Here is a 15,517-nt window from a genome sequence, read left to right as displayed (position 1 = left end):
ACATAGATATGGATTAATTTCTTAATTATAATTAACAAATTACTTGTCAATTTATAGTTTGCAATGGGCATAAGTATTTCAATTCTGCTGGCAATAAACTCATGCACAACAGATGTGATTTAGCTAATCATGTTGTTAGTGTGGACCCATAAATTATTCAATTCCAACAATATTTCCTTCAATTTTCATTTTGCGTACAAGTAATAAGATACGTCCAAAGTCATTTGCTCACAATAAAATAATTGAAAAATTTATGATGAAAAAGTAGTAGCGTTGGCCAAGTTCTGCAAAACTAATTAAATTAATATGAAGATTAATACACAAGAAAATAATTAGTACAAATTTTCAGGTTGTTAGGTCCGTCTTTTTTCGCGACCATTATCTGGTCGTTTTCGGTCTTTAGAGATGCAATTTCTGATAGTACGAGGTGTGAACGTAAGCAAGTAGAGAAATTAATACATTTGGCTTTCATATTTGATATAAATGAATATGTAAAATTCAAAATAGAATATATTAAGTGTGGAGTATGTAGTATAATACTCCCGATTTTTTTTATTTAAATTGTTACAACCAAAGAAAGGAAAAAATTCACTCACACTCTAGCTCCTAGGGTGACTCGAACCCCCGACCTATTGGTTGGAGGGGAAGTGTCTTACCAACAGACTGTGCTTCATCGTCTAGTATAATACTCCCGATTAATTAATCATAAAATAATGGTGAAGTATTGATGAACCTAATGCAGAAACAACGAATGAGCGAGTGAAAAACACTTTGAATCTTCGGCCAAACACTTGTATTAATTTCTTCAGTAAAATTAGAGAGAGAGAGAGAGATTGTGTTACATTATACAAAGGTATCTATTATATAATAGGATTAAGCCTTAACCTATGTGGCATATCTAAAATCTCACCATTTCAAAATTTACCATATATAATCTTCATCATTTATTAATTAATTAACTATTACATTCTATATAAAGATTCATTAATCATAATAAATATAATTAATAATAAATATATATATATATATATATATATATTAACATTACATATAATCTAAATTAATAAATTTTATTATTTATTTTTTCTAGATAAAAATTAGATTTACATGTCTGATAAGAAAAAAATTATAATCTATATACGATAAATTATTTTAATTGAATGTTAGTGATTAGATGTATATTTGTTATTAATTTTATATTTCTCAATAGCGTACATATTATATGTATATGTTGCAATATATTATATTGTATGAATATATATATATATATATATATATATATATATAATATTTATATTCTTAATTTTCAATAAAATTAATTTTGAATTAAGTTTGAATTGAGACATGCACGTATATGTAAATTATAAACGGGTCCGGTCATTGATTTACATGTTTGTATAATAAGGCACAAATTCTATAAACTGATTACTTTAAAACAAAATCTTATTATATGTCTATCAAAATAATTAAAATTTTATTTTTATTTTTTATAAAATAAATCCATACATTTTATTTATATAGGGAAGAAAAATATATTTTTCATTTCTGCAAACTTTATTTGTTTCTGTTCGTCCATTACTACAACAACAACAACAACAACAACAACAACAACAACAACAACAATAATAATAATAATAATAATAATAATAATAATAATAATAATAATAATAATAATAATAATAATAATATCTATTCTATAATACGATTAGGCCTTAGGCTACGTGGCAGGCCTCAAATTCTTTCTTTTCAATCTCAATCTTCAATGTGGCATTTGAGAATCCAATCTATATATTCTCATTCTCACTTTTAAAACAAAAGTCAGGCCTCCCTCTTCCTCACGCCTCCCTTTTCCTCACGCCATCGCCGCCGTCCCTGAATCAGGTCGGCGTCGTCTCCCCCTTCACTGTCTCTCTCTTCTCTCAATCATTTTCTCTCTCTGAAGTCGATTGCACACTCAAATTGAGCCCTAATTTCCCCCTTAAACTACCCGCCTCTCTCTCCCTCTAAATTCAGGCGTTGCCGCCGTCCTAAGGGCGGCATTGCTCCGCCTCATCTCTGACTCCCTCTTCCATTCCTTAATTAGTTCGATTCTGTTTCCACTTCTTAAACCCATGAGAATTCTCCATTTGAAGCAATTAATACAAGAGCCCTAAGATTTCTTTTTCCTATAACCAGTTGTCGTTCCTTATTCTAGACTCCGGCGAAATAGTCGTCGTTGAGCTTGCGGTTCGTCCGCCGCCGAGTCACCGCTGAGTTGAGCTGCCAGAGCAGAGATGCTAGAGCCAGAGCTAGCCAAAGCAGAGATGCCAGAGCCAGAGCTAGCCAGAGCAGAGATGCCAGAGCCAAAGCTAACCAGAGCAGAGCTGCCAGAGCAGAGTTGCCAGAGTAGAGCTTCCAGAGCAAAGCTGCCAGAGCCAGAGCTAACCAGAGCAGAGGGCCAAAGCCAAGTTGCCAGAGCAGAGTTGCCAGAGCTAAGTCATTAAAGTTAGAGCCAGAGCCAAGTCGCCAGATCCAGAGTCAGAGCTAAGTCGTTAGAGTCAGAGCCATAGTCAAATCGCCAGATCCAGAGTCAGAGCTAAGCTATTGGAGCCAGAGCGCGGAGCCACACGCCAGAGACAATTCGCAGAAGGCGGAGCTACTTAGCAGAGCGGAGCCAAAGAGTAAAAGTCTGCCCCAAGGAAGGAAATCCAGAGCTACTAGATAGAGCAGGATGATGAGGACAGAATCCGGCTCTGTAATTAGGGGGACAACGACCTAACAAGTTATAATCTAATAATAGCCTTAATTAGTTTAATGGCGAGCATGCGGAATAGATGACTAAACGAATTTACTACTTTACCCCGACTGTAATGCCTATAAATACCTACGATGATGAAATAAAGCGCACGCTCTCTCTTTTACTGCTTTAAGAACTCTTCTTTTTCCTTTCTCTCTAGAGTTTGAACTAATAAAATTACATATATAAATAAAATATCTAAATTGTTAGAGTTATGTTTGTTAGATAGTTGACAATTGGAGTCATGGTTGAATATAATTTCATATTTGATGATGCTCTCTCAAACTCTAGATGAGATGATGCTCAAAACTCCAGACGAGATGATGCTCTTTCAAGTTTTAGACGAGATGATTCTCTTTCAAGTTTCAGACAAGATGATGCTCAGAAGTTAGAGATGATCTGTCAAGTTAGCGACGAGATGATGCCCACAACTTGGTTGGTCTTAAAACTCCAAATGATACGATGTTCGATAAATCAGTTATGGTCTTTTAAATATCAGGCGAGATTATTTTCATAATTAGTTATGCTTTTAGAAGTTCGGAATTATATGATACTCACAATTCAATTATAATTTTTCAAACTCCATATGAAATTATGGTCAAAAGGCAAAATAAAAAAAAATTGAACAAAATTAATAAATCTTGTAACAACAAATGCAACAAATCAATCCGCCATCATACATATGTCAAATTTATATGTATTTCTACTCTTTTTTTTTTCTTACGCGTTAACTTTTTATAAAATTTCATATGAAAACTAATGGGTATTTTTATGATCTCAACAAAATTAATAATATAATTGCTAAAAGTTGTTGAGATTAATATAATTTAAAATGTATTACTAATTTAATTTAATTAATTATATAAATAATTTACATAAAAAATTATTTTATATAATTATTATAAGAATAACATAAAATATATAAATTACAAGAAAATATGCACCCGTCGAATTTCGACGGGTAATACACTAGTACTATTTATAAAACGATATTATAGGATAAACTAATAAATTTTCACTATTCACATATACTGCATGGATCATTAATTGGTAATCATCACGAATCGAACTGAAATTTTCGGCTTACGTATATTATTTTATCCCTTGTCATTTGATGTATAAAGTATAAAGTTATTTGAGGTATAAAGTATAATTCGAGAAAAATATTGGAAAATACAAACTATTCCATAAAAGTTCGTTTCCATAATATAAATGTAAAATTTCAACTATCTAGTCTATATCTATAATTTGACTGGACATATACTTTTTCGAAATTGTTGGTTCTCTTTTTAAATAATCGCTCTACACTAAGGGGTGAACAAAACATCCGAAACTGAATAATCGAAACGATTCAAATCGAAATTTTCAAATACGGTTCGATTTTTTTGATTTTCGGTTCGATTCAGCTTTTTTTTTCCCATAAAAATTGATTTTTCGGTTCGATTCGATTTGGATATTTTAAAATCGAACAAAACCGAAAATCAAATTATATTTATATTATATATATATTTAATATTTTAATTATATTTTTTAATATATAACTTATTGTCTAACTCTAATTATAATATTTTAATTATATGTCTAACTTATTGATTTCTTTAGGATTAATTCAATTTTTCGATTCGGTTCGGTTTGAATTTTAAAAATTTCAATTTATTCGGTTCGACGAACTGAACCGAACCGAATTAATCAAAATTTTTAAAATTAAAACCGAACCAAACCAAAAGAACTGAATTAATCCGAAAAACCTGAAAACCCAATTCTTTTTATAAAATTAAAAAAAAATACTCAAAATTATACTCCCTCCGTCCGTCAAAAGTATTCCACAATTACTATATTTGGCGTCCGCAAAAAGTATTCCACTTTCCTTTTTAAGCCATGGTCCCACCATCCACCTTTATATTTTATCCTTATAAACACTCTTTATTTACAAAAAACCCACCCCAAATTCAATCTCAACCACACATCTCATAAAGTGGTGGGGCCCTTTCTCCACTACATCAACATCATCACACATTTTATTAAACTCCGTGCCCGGCCAAAGTGGAATACTTTTGGCGGACGGAGGGAGTATTAGGTTACCCACAACGGTGACCCCGGTGCAGGGTCACCAGAAAAGACAAAATAATAAGTTTAATTAATTTAAAGAGAAAGTCATCAAATATCCATGACCCGGTATGTCAGCCAACTCCAATGTCATGGTGTAGCTTTTTATCTCCTCTTGCCATGTGTCAAAGTCTAATTGATGTATTCAATTTTATTTAAATAAAATTGTATTATAATTTTTCTTTGTAAAAAAAATATAAAAACTATATTAAATTTTTTATTATTTCCAGCTCTATAAATAAAACCTAATTTCTGTATATTTTCACAAACAAATCAAATTTCTCTATTTCTTCCCAATTTACCATTTTGTTTAATTTTTTCTTCAAGTATTGTACTTTGATTTATTTAATTTCAGTTATGTGTTTAATTCTTGTAATCTTCATTTGTGATTAAGTTAAGTATCAATTATAATATATGATAATGTTTAATTATAATATGATTACAATTTTTTTCAAAATATTTATTTTATTTTGTTAAATATAATAAATAAATATTTAATTTTAATTTTAATTTTATTTTCGATATTAAATAATTAAAAATAAAGTGAAAAGAAAAAATATGTAGGTTGGGTTGATGTCACCATTGAGAGTAAAAATATATTAGGTTGTGGGTTGTGTAGGTGGATGAGAGAGAAATGGATATTTTATTAAAAAGTTGAATAAGGTTGGGTTGGATGAGTGTCACGACTGTGGGTAGTCTTATATATTTTTTCATTCCATTATTCATTTGAAAAACATATAATTAAAATATTATTATTAGGGTTAAACAATAAATTAGATATAAGATAATTATAATTAAAATATTATATATATATATATATATATATATATATATATATAATTCAGTTTTCGATTTTGTTCGATTTAAAAAAATTCGAACCGAACCAAAAACCGATTTTTTATGAAAAAATAAATCAAATCGAACCAAAAAATTGAAAAACCAAATCATATTTTAAAATTTCGATTTCAATCGATTCGGCTATTCAATTTCGAATTTTTTGGTCATCCGTAATTGGCATGCATCATTTTGTTTTATTTCTGTTAGCTTTTCCAGAAGTTTCTACCGCATTCTTCTTAGCTAGCCTGCCACTGCCAGTTTCTTCATCACTCTACTAGTCTACTCTCTCTCTCTCTCCGTCTATCGCTAGATAAAGGTAATTAAACCTCTTGTGCAGTAATGTTCAAACTTATTATGAATTTGATGCAAATTTCTTTGCAATAGAGTGAGATAATACAGCAAAATTTCAGAGTTTTGATCGTATTTTACAGTTTGAAACAACTTTACTACATAATTCGTGTGATAGTTGAAATCAAGCTTGATTTTTTTTTTCTCGGTATTTAAATTTAGCCACCTCACAATCACAGAGCGTTTCAAGAATTGCATACGATGTCGTTTTTTGGAGGGAAAGATCCATTCGATCACCCGTTCTTCACTCAGCCTTTCGGTGGCTTGTTTGGTGGGACGAATCCGTTTGCTGATCCGTTTTTCACCAGCAATTTTGGTAGAAATTCGGGTCCCCGCAAGCAAATTTCCATTGAAGAGCTGAACCCTGATGATGCTGGCGGCAATGATGCTAAAAGTGAACTCTCTGTTAAGAATTGGAGTGAATCTCCATCAGGTATATGTTGTTCTTGCCTCTAATTGTCAAATACTGAAATCGAATGTTATAAATGACTGCTTGATTGAGGAATTTTCTATCTTCTTGATGTCTGTTGAAGGGTAGATTTCCAGGGTTTTTTAATTGCTTATATATTGCCCCTGAATTTAGAGTAGGAGTCACAATTAGCATGCAACAAGTTGTAATCATGTCTTGTTGCTTATGTATCCATTACTTTGTGGACTATGCTTCTAGATTATCAGAGCTTTAGCTTCCAGAGAGTCGCGTATGGCGGGCCCGATGGGATGTACTACACCTCCTCTGTTGGGAAAAGGACTGGGGGAGATGGGGTGAGTGGTTTTTTGCAAGCTGAGGATTAGGGATTTTATGCCAAATTTTACTTATTTTGAATGTCACATTCAAAAAAGGTGTTTTTGATGGAGATGAAAGAAGATGATCAGATGGTTGGGGAATCACTGCATACCATTTCAAAAGGGATACATGATAAGGTGATCTATTTGATATTTGAATGCAGTCTCATGAAATCCAATGAAGCGGATAGGTTGTTTATCTAAAGATGGCCAATTGTTGTTGGTCTCATGCTTCTTGTTTTCTGATATGAAGGGGCATTCTGTTACAACCAAACAATCAAAGGATGGGAGAGTTGATTCCTTGCAAACGTTGCACAATTTAGAGGAAGGTTTGGTTCCTTCTCCCACAATGCTGGATGCAATTTTTTGTAAATAATGCTGCTCTTACCTTGTTGTTCCGTGCCATTCTTAGATGAGCTTGCTGGTTTCGAAGAAAATTGGAAAACTAGTGCTGAGAATGTGCTGCCTGGATGGAGCAGTGGTTTCAATTTACTCGAGAATGCAGGTAGTTGTCTATATTTTTATTTTGTACTCTTCTTGGTTAGAATTTGTACACATTCCTTCACGTGATTAGCAATCATATGAACTGTGAATACAGGATAAATTTGGTGCAATAGGGTAGTTTAAGAGAGCTCAGGTTACTAAATCTACTCTTGTTGCATGTAATTCATTTATTGATTTCTTATATTACTTGAATGATGAACTTAATATTTGAGTGAGAATGGGAGTCGTGATAAATTTCATAGCCCAATTTATATCAAAAGATACTAATGAATTTGAAGAAGGAAATGTGTAATTGTAATGTCGAAATCCCAACACAAAAGCAGAAGGAGGAAGAATGGTTAGGGTTTAACTATGCAGCTTAAGTTTCCTCGTATCCGAAAGGAAAAAACTGCAAGCACTAATAGACTGTGGCGTGGGCGGATTATACTTGTATTGCCGATTTTCTTTAAATTCCATCTTGATATGCAGGTGCCAACAATAGTGGGTGGGATGATTTTGGTGGTTGGGGTGGCTGGCCTTTCCAATCTCTGGAGTATTATGGAGACGATCACGGTGAATCCCGGGAGCCATCTTCTCGGAGAATCGTCCCCGTAGAGTGAAGTCTCTTCCTTGAATCTTTCTGGTAAATAAACTGGTGCTGTTGCTACCATATCTATTATATTATGTAGAGACTGGAATGCATGCTGTGTTATATCAGTAGTATATTAATTGTATGTTTTGCTACTCATGAAGTTGTTGAATGACACAAAACCACCTTGTGTTAATTATATATTTTTATATATACACATACCATAAGATGTGTTTGTTTGCTTTCTTTCTTATTCATATCAAGCTTACTGAATCAATGAAACCAAGCAAGCTCCAACGGTTATGATTAGATTACATGATTATTTACAAGGTGAATTTCTTGAAACAAATATATTCTATTTTAATATAGGAGGAATTGGAATGCTCTCCCCTTGATTCAAAAGCTCACCCTCTCTCCATGACATGATTAACACCTGATATTCTAACAAGCATAACTCCTCAAACTGAATAACATTTATATTTTCTTTTTGCTAAAAAAAGAACAAATATTACACTTTCAATGGTATAAAGGTACATTTTAGGAATGAAACATGCAAATACATTTAAAATGGAATACATGTAGTATTTAGCAAGTTCTTGATGGTAATGATACATGCTTGCGGTACTCTGCTAGAGCCCATAAGGGGAATATATTTCTGTATGCTGCGAAATGCAACATGCCGTTCTTCATGAAAACTCCAGTCATTTCCTACACACGAATCAAAGTAATCCTATAAATAAATAAATAAATAACAACATGAAATTTAATTATCTTGCAAAATCAAAAAATTTAGATTGTACTTCTTTCGTCCCCCAAATAATTTCCTATTAGGGGACGACACGAGTTTTAAGGAAAGCTTGTTAAGTGTATTGGTAGTGGAGAAAAAGTGTTATAATTAGTATTGAGAATAGTGAAAGATTGAAAAATAAGAATAAATAAAGTATTATTAGTGATAGCGTAATATGCTAAAAAGAAAATATAGGAAGTTATTTTGAGGAGAGCGGCATCATATTTTACCTGTTGGGGAAAATCACCATTTTCCAATTGAGAGTTGATGAGAAGCTTAGCTCCACGGTGGAGAGGAGTGGGGTCCCTCTCACCCTATTACATAATTGTTTAGTTTCATAATCTTGCATCCTAGTCAACAATATGAAATAAAATACGAGATGAAAAGGCTAACCTGGCCCGAATAGATTAGACCCATCATAGCCCATGAAGTTTGGACCAAGTTGGACCGGTCGTGTTCGAGTGGGACGTATTCCTATTTTTCAAGTAAACCGGGAAATATAAGCATTCGAAACAACAACTTACCTTGTCGTATTTCTTTTATGACAACCGTTTCATTTCATTTTGTATTAAGGTTGCGTTTACTTTGATGGATAAATTTATGCATAAAAAATGAAGGATACCAAAAAATTATGCCTTGAAATGTCTATTTTCTTTTCCAACATTTGACACAAAATAGATGTTCACCATTTTTTCTTCTTTATTTTCACTTCAAAAATGGATAATATTATTCCTCCATTTTTGAGTGGATAATATTATATATTCTTGAAGTGAAAAATAAGGAAGGAAAAATAGTGAACATCTCTTTTGTGTCAAATATTGGAAAAGAAAAGAGACGTTTTAAGGCATAAATTTTTATTATCCATCAAAGTAAACGCACTCTAAAATGAAGAAAAAGTGACCTTGTTGGGGCAGGAGAGGTAGCTCTCTCCCCATCCACCATCACCTCTTTGTATACTAAGCAAGAACTCGACGCCTTTTCGAACTGCTGCACAGTTGTTGTACGTCTCGCCGGCTGCAGCTAGTCCTCTGAGGGCATACCAAGTGGCGTAAGTGAAGCAAATGCCCCATTCTCCGTACCTGCAAACGCCACCATTCGTGGTTAGCAACACGAGCTAGCAGAGAGAGTAAACTGTGTTGTCTAAGAGTAGCCATAGACAACTAAGTTTCAAACTCGGTTGTCTATAGCCGCATTTTTTAAGGTAATAGACAACATAGTTGGTCATGAACGTTGTCTATATAATATATAATAATAGACAACACGTCTGGTCATGTTTGTTGTCTATGTGCTGAAATCTTGTAGTGAATGTATATGATGCACCATGAGCCATCCGGCCTTTGGACATCTTCGAGGTAACCGACAGCCTTCGTGATAGCGGTCTCGATCTCCTTCTTGCGGTGACGAGGGTGCAACTTGTTGAAAAAAGCGAGCGCTTGGAGAGCCGATGACGTGCACTCCACATACCTACATCGATCACCACTCATCCATGTTATTCTTATGGTTTAAAATGAGCTAGCTCTCAAGAGTTAATGATCTTACTCATGCTCAATCACAATATCAGCAACAAACTCTGTAGGGTTCAACAACTGCAAAACAGTTTTGAAAATTTATAAGATGATATGAATGTGAATGTGAATGAAGAAAATAAGTTACCTCTAACCACTTTGAGGCTCCTGCAGGCTCCCATCCAGCCAAACCACCGTTTTTGCTCTGCAATGAGTGATTCGAGTATGTTTAATTATTTGAAACAATTGATTCCTATTTAGGATATGCTAATATACCTGTAAGGAAATAATTATGTTTACAGCATTGTAGAATCCCTCAGCTTCCATTTTCTGTCCCACAGTTTCAGGAGGCATAATTGAAAACAGAAGACAACACTAGAAGAAAAATGATGATCAGATTGTTGTTAGTACTTCATTCGTCCCACTAATCGATCTCTCGTGACAAAATCGCATACCTTCAATGCTTCTGCGGTACAATCGGAAACTTGCCACCCCTGATCTTGGTCTGAAAACGTCCACGACCCTTTAGAGATATGGCGGTACATGCTCTTGAAGTCACCAGAAGGATTTTCCTTAACCTGCAAAAGAATCCATAAATATGGCAAAGATTTTTATATATAAATCATGATCACTACCTGAGACTTGTTTATGTAGTCATGCCCTAGCTTCAGAGTCTGGCCTATTTCATCATCCATATCACTAGCTAGCAGCGCTTGTAAGGCCCAGGCCGTGTCCCATAGTTGGCTGCCGCAGCTCTGCATCTTCATCCCATCTTCCGCGAGCCACAGGTAATCCGGGATTCTTGCAAGATGCTTCTTGAAGTAGTCTCCGTTGGGATCCTCCACCCAACACGCCAGCATGCACAACACCTTCTCCACGCACGCGATGGTCATGTATCTGCTGTTCTCGTCCTCGTAGTGGATGTGCTTCATTGTCACGTCAAGCGCCTTCTCCCTCAGCTTGTTGAGAGGCCAACGAGTCAGAAGAGGCTCCGTCAACACGTAACAACCATCCCAGAGCAAATCTTGAACCAAAGGATGAGGGTAGTAGAGATCCTCCTGCAATGCCCATGTTCACCATTATTAAACTTTTTTGTGTTCTTTCTTGCAAGTGATTGTGTTTGAAGTGGGTAGTTTTCCCCCCAGACGTAGGTGTTTTATTATTGAAGTGAGTAATCATTCTTGGTGTTCTGTTCTTTACTACTCCATTTTGATACATTCAGTGATACATACATCATTTTATCAACCATTCAATATGTATATCTTGATACCTTGGCGCAGAAATGTGTTATGCTCCCCCAATTGATTTGTTGATAAGGTTGATCATAGAGCTCTTCCCTTAGTTCCAAGATGAGAGGAGTTATGGGGCCCACGAATCTCTTCCCGTATAGATATGACATCGGCATGTAAACCATGCGGCAGAAGCACCACATTTTTGCTGCAATTTTGGTCATGAAAAATATTTAAATCTAAATTTTCTAAGACGAGACAATTCCCAAGTTTAAATTTAAATTGAATCAATGACGACAAACCTGGACGTATAGGAAAAAAAGATGGAAACAGCCAAAACTCAGGGGGCATTGGATTGCTTCCTATCCACTCATATACTCCTAGTATCTATCAACACAAAATCAATCATATATATCTCTATCATATCTCGATCAATGTATATGAATATGATGCATACCGAAAGCCAAGTCTTTCCCCAAGAAGGAATGGCTTTGATGGTGCCGTGATCAAGAATCCATTTTCTTGCTCTGCTGCAAGCATTGTTTAGGCCTCCTTCGCCTAATATACGCATGCAAATGTAGTTCAGCGCAGTGCCGAACATGGTGCTGTGCCCTTCTATGTGGAATCCCCACCCGCCGTCTTCATTCTACATAATCATCAACATCATTCAATCAACTAATCTCACATTTCTTCGTTTATGGGCAAGACGTTGCACCTGATGACAGTATATGTAACGGAGGATTTCGCGACGATGCTCTGCCGGGAAAACAGTGTCGAGATGGCCGGTAATGTACGTAACCATGACCTACAATTTTTTTAGAAATTTGGCATAAGTTGTTAGATGACATATTTAATATGAGGGTCTGAGGGAGATTGACCAAAGGTGGAAGAAAGAAGAGAGGGCCAGAGTTCTCAGCCGGCCAGTGGCCGTCGCTTGCTTGCAAGGCGGAGAAGAAAGTGACGGCTCGCCGCAGCGTGGCGGAGGCCGCTTCGTAGGTGATGTCTTCGCCGTCAGCCACCTTCACTTGGGGTATCGTCTGTTTGAAATTCTTCTCGTGCAAGGACTGCATTCTTACACTTTAGTAAAACTAACATAAGTAATATTGAAAAGATGAGATTAGTTATCTGTTTAGATATGTTTAGTAGGTAAGATAAAATTCTATTGTTTGGTAATTTGGTAAAAAAAAAAAAGACATAATTATCGATCGAATATCAAAATTACAATTTTAACCTTATATAAATTAAAATAAATAAATTTTAAAAAAAATTATGCCAACCTCCAACCTGCAAAATTATATTCTTCAATCATTTAGATGCTAGTTATTTATATGATCCATATACAATGCTCAGATTGATTATGCGAATAGAGCATATATATATATATATATAATGCAGCTTGTGCATATGTTAGCCACATGAGGGCTCGTTTGATTTTCGGTAAAGGATTATGTAGGATAATTTATAACCAGGATATTTAGCATGGATAATGGCAGATTATTAATACTGAATTGGTGTTTGCTATCATGGCTAAATACAGAATATCCTAGTTTAAGTTAATCCTAGAGGGAGGTGGTATTATTAATCCTAAGAAATCTGGATTAATAATACTGGGTCCTGGGATTAAACCGGGTCATTCGCATTATTACTAAATAATACCAAACACTAGACTGATCTGTACTAAATTAGTTAATACAATGTATTCCCTCCGTCCACGAAATGAGTACCCATATTTCCTTTTTCGTCCGTCCACGAAATGAGTACCCATTTCCCTTTTTGGCAAGTGTACCCCACACATCTCTTTAATTAATACACTAAAGTGGGACCCTTAAACTATTCACACTACACTCCATACATTTCTTAAAACCCGTGCCGTCTACAAATGGGTACTCATTTCGTGGACGGAGGGAGTATTAGTCAATATCAAACACGTCCTTAGTGATAATTTCACAGATTTATTCACTAAATATGTGTATTGGAATATATTAATTTTGAAAAATATGTTTATTGAAATAAAAAGCGATATTGATATTGATAACCTGAATCCGGCAGAGGAGATCGCTGCTGGGCTTGACATGGCGACGGTTGTCCCAGAAATGACGGCGGGCTTTGTGGACCTCTTCCCGGAGCTCCGGCGTGCCGTAATCCGGGTCGAATTCCCAAGTCTGTCGGCCCACGTAGTTGTTGGTGCTGAAGAGGTATGGCCCGTCCTCGCCTTCTGCAATCTTTAGCCTCCACATTCTTTATTAATCCAATTTCCAATTAAATAATTATTGCTTTTCAAACCAAAACTTTTACTCTAAATCAGCGTTTAATTTGTGTTAATTGCCATCCACTGCAACCTAACATGAATCAATCATATATGCAAAAAGCTAGCTATTTACGAAACTGAGCAAGTGAGGGAGATATATATAGGGAGAGAAGAGACGATAGAACCCACAAATTTAATTATAAATTCGACACTACTCACGATTTTAATTACGCAAATTAATATCTTGATGATTTTTAGTGCAAATATTTATCATTTTTTTTAAAATTACACAAGGGTATCTATTATGTAATTAAATAAGCAACTCACATGCAGACGGGATTTACACCATACATAGGTGCAAAAATTGTCCGCATATAGACGGAAAGTGGGAAAACTATCCGCACGCACAGTGGCCGATCCAGGACTTAATATCTGGGGGTGCGCTACATAAACATAAACTAGTAGTATATTATGTGCATTGTTTAATTTAAAAGATCATAAACTATTTCTTTCTCCTCTAATGACACACTACTAGTACTTGGACCATCCAAATTCATAACTTTCTCTTGAAGAATATGTAATACCTATTTTTTTTTATCTTATTCTGATGTACAAGGTATGATGAGAAGATTTTTATTTTTTTTATTTTTCTTTAAAATTGTTAGCTAGTTCTTCTACAAATAAAAAATTAAAAGTAATTTTTTAATTTTTATATATAATAATATTCTTTTTATAAAAAATTTGAGGGTACAACTGTACCCGCTTTGCTCTATACTAGATCCGCCTATGCACACGCAAGTGAAATTGAACCTAAATCCTCTTACAAAAGAAATTCAATGCCTCAACTTTGTCATTGGAGCTAGGACCTCATTAGCTATCATCTCATCTTTTGACGGATGAACAACTTAGATCATATCATATTTACATTTTTGTAAAAATAAAACAAACATGCATCAACATAGACTACTGATATAATTGCGTAATTTGTTGCACGGTCGCAGTCTTGATTGACATTTTATCAACTACGTTCACATAAATGGCCTTAATACAAAATGACATTTTATCAACTACTTCACATAAAAAGGCCCTATTCTTACAAAATTGGTTTTTGCCTATTATATCCACCTTATAGAGTTAATATCAGAGCTTGTTTGGAAATGTGATTATACAAATTTGAATGATTTTGTATATAATTTAGGGAGATGGTATACATAAATACAATTATACAATAAAGATATTTCAGGAGTGATATGAGTTTTGATAAATAGTGTCACTTATAAATGTAACTAATTAAAATTGTGACATGATGGGGTTGGGTAGCTATTTCAATTAAATGTAATTAAAATTCAAATTCAAATATAAATTAATTTAAATATTTTTGAGAAGAAATAATTAATAACGTGCTATATTTAAATATTGTAGAACGATTAAATTATTTCAACAACATGAAAACTGAAATTACATAATACTCTTATAATTAAACATTACATAATACTTATGATATTGTGTTTTTATGTTTAATTTATGTTGTCGTAATTTTATGTTAATATGCTTTTATATTATATTCCATGTTATTGTATTTTTAAATTATATATAATATATTTTAAATATTATACATATTTATGTTAATTTAAAAATATAAATAATATAGAAACTAATAAATTACATTCTAGAAATTAAATCAAGTAAAGATAAGTATTTTTTAAAGATAAAAGGAAAAACAAATGCAATAAAATAACAAAAAGAAAATAAAAAACATAAAAAAAAAGTAAAGGAGTGAACAGTGCCCACTACAGGAGGCGGGACACTGTTCACAAACTTCAATT

General features: G+C 33.9%; 2 protein-coding genes across 8 annotated transcripts; one reads left to right on the top strand and one right to left on the bottom strand.

Moving 5' to 3' along the window:
- Positions 1-5,862: 5,862 nt before the first annotated feature.
- Positions 5,863-8,149, top strand: LOC131020718 (uncharacterized). 2 transcript variants are annotated; one of them, XM_057949721.1, is made up of 7 exons: positions 5,863-6,035; positions 6,247-6,500; positions 6,735-6,829; positions 6,908-6,988; positions 7,104-7,179; positions 7,263-7,355; positions 7,823-8,149. In XM_057949721.1, the coding sequence occupies exons 2-7, from the start codon at positions 6,269-6,271 to the stop codon at positions 7,951-7,953; spliced, it is 708 nt and encodes a 235-aa protein (XP_057805704.1). In that variant the 5' UTR covers positions 5,863-6,035; positions 6,247-6,268; the 3' UTR covers positions 7,954-8,149. The 2 variants fall into 2 exon arrangements, with proteins under 2 accessions (XP_057805704.1, XP_057805703.1); XM_057949720.1 differs by having other exon boundaries at positions 5,894-6,035; positions 6,230-6,500.
- Positions 8,150-8,380: 231 nt separating this feature from the next.
- On the bottom strand, positions 8,381-15,152 carry LOC131020649 (beta-amyrin synthase 2-like). 6 transcript variants are annotated; one of them, XM_057949598.1, is made up of 16 exons: positions 13,480-15,146; positions 12,322-12,507; positions 12,159-12,248; positions 11,901-12,089; positions 11,746-11,830; positions 11,485-11,651; positions 10,847-11,272; positions 10,670-10,792; positions 10,491-10,589; positions 10,363-10,419; positions 10,249-10,295; positions 10,030-10,173; positions 9,611-9,788; positions 9,103-9,183; positions 8,940-9,023; positions 8,381-8,630 (listed from the first exon to the last, which is right to left on the bottom strand). In XM_057949598.1, exons 1-16 carry the CDS (start codon positions 13,678-13,680, stop codon positions 8,508-8,510), a joined length of 2,280 nt encoding a protein of 759 aa, XP_057805581.1. In that variant the 5' UTR covers positions 13,681-15,146; the 3' UTR covers positions 8,381-8,507. The 6 variants fall into 6 exon arrangements, 5 of the variants coding, with proteins under 5 accessions (XP_057805581.1, XP_057805582.1, XP_057805583.1 ...); XM_057949599.1 differs by having other exon boundaries at positions 10,850-11,272; positions 13,480-15,137; XM_057949600.1 differs by lacking the exon at positions 8,940-9,023.
- Positions 15,153-15,517: the final 365 nt, after the last annotated feature.

Source organism: Salvia miltiorrhiza, chromosome 4 (genome assembly GCF_028751815.1).
Source record: "Salvia miltiorrhiza cultivar Shanhuang (shh) chromosome 4, IMPLAD_Smil_shh, whole genome shotgun sequence".
In the NCBI taxonomy this organism is placed as follows: domain Eukaryota; kingdom Viridiplantae; phylum Streptophyta; class Magnoliopsida; order Lamiales; family Lamiaceae; genus Salvia; species Salvia miltiorrhiza.
The sequence above is the reverse complement of the archived record's forward strand: the minus strand, read 5'-3'. Positions and strand labels throughout refer to the sequence as shown.

Bases quoted from the DNA above. Each gene is read 5' to 3' on its own strand.
- LOC131020718 (XM_057949721.1), top strand. From the start codon at position 6,269: ATGTCGTTTTTTGGAGGGAAAGATCCATTCGATCACCCGTTCTTCACT. The intron at 6,830-6,907 runs GTGAGTGGTTTT...CATTCAAAAAAG, and splicing joins AAAGGACTGGGGGAGATGGG to GTGTTTTTGATGGAGATGAA. The intron at 7,356-7,822 runs GTAGTTGTCTAT...CTTGATATGCAG, and splicing joins CAATTTACTCGAGAATGCAG to GTGCCAACAATAGTGGGTGG.
- LOC131020649 (XM_057949598.1), bottom strand. From the start codon at position 13,680: ATGTGGAGGCTAAAGATTGCAGAAGGCGAGGACGGGCCATACCTCTTC. The intron at 11,831-11,900 runs GTATGCATCATA...TTGTGTTGATAG, and splicing joins GGGGAAAGACTTGGCTTTCG to ATACTAGGAGTATATGAGTG. The intron at 10,174-10,248 runs GTAAGATCATTA...TGATCGATGTAG, and splicing joins GATATTGTGATTGAGCATGA to GTATGTGGAGTGCACGTCAT.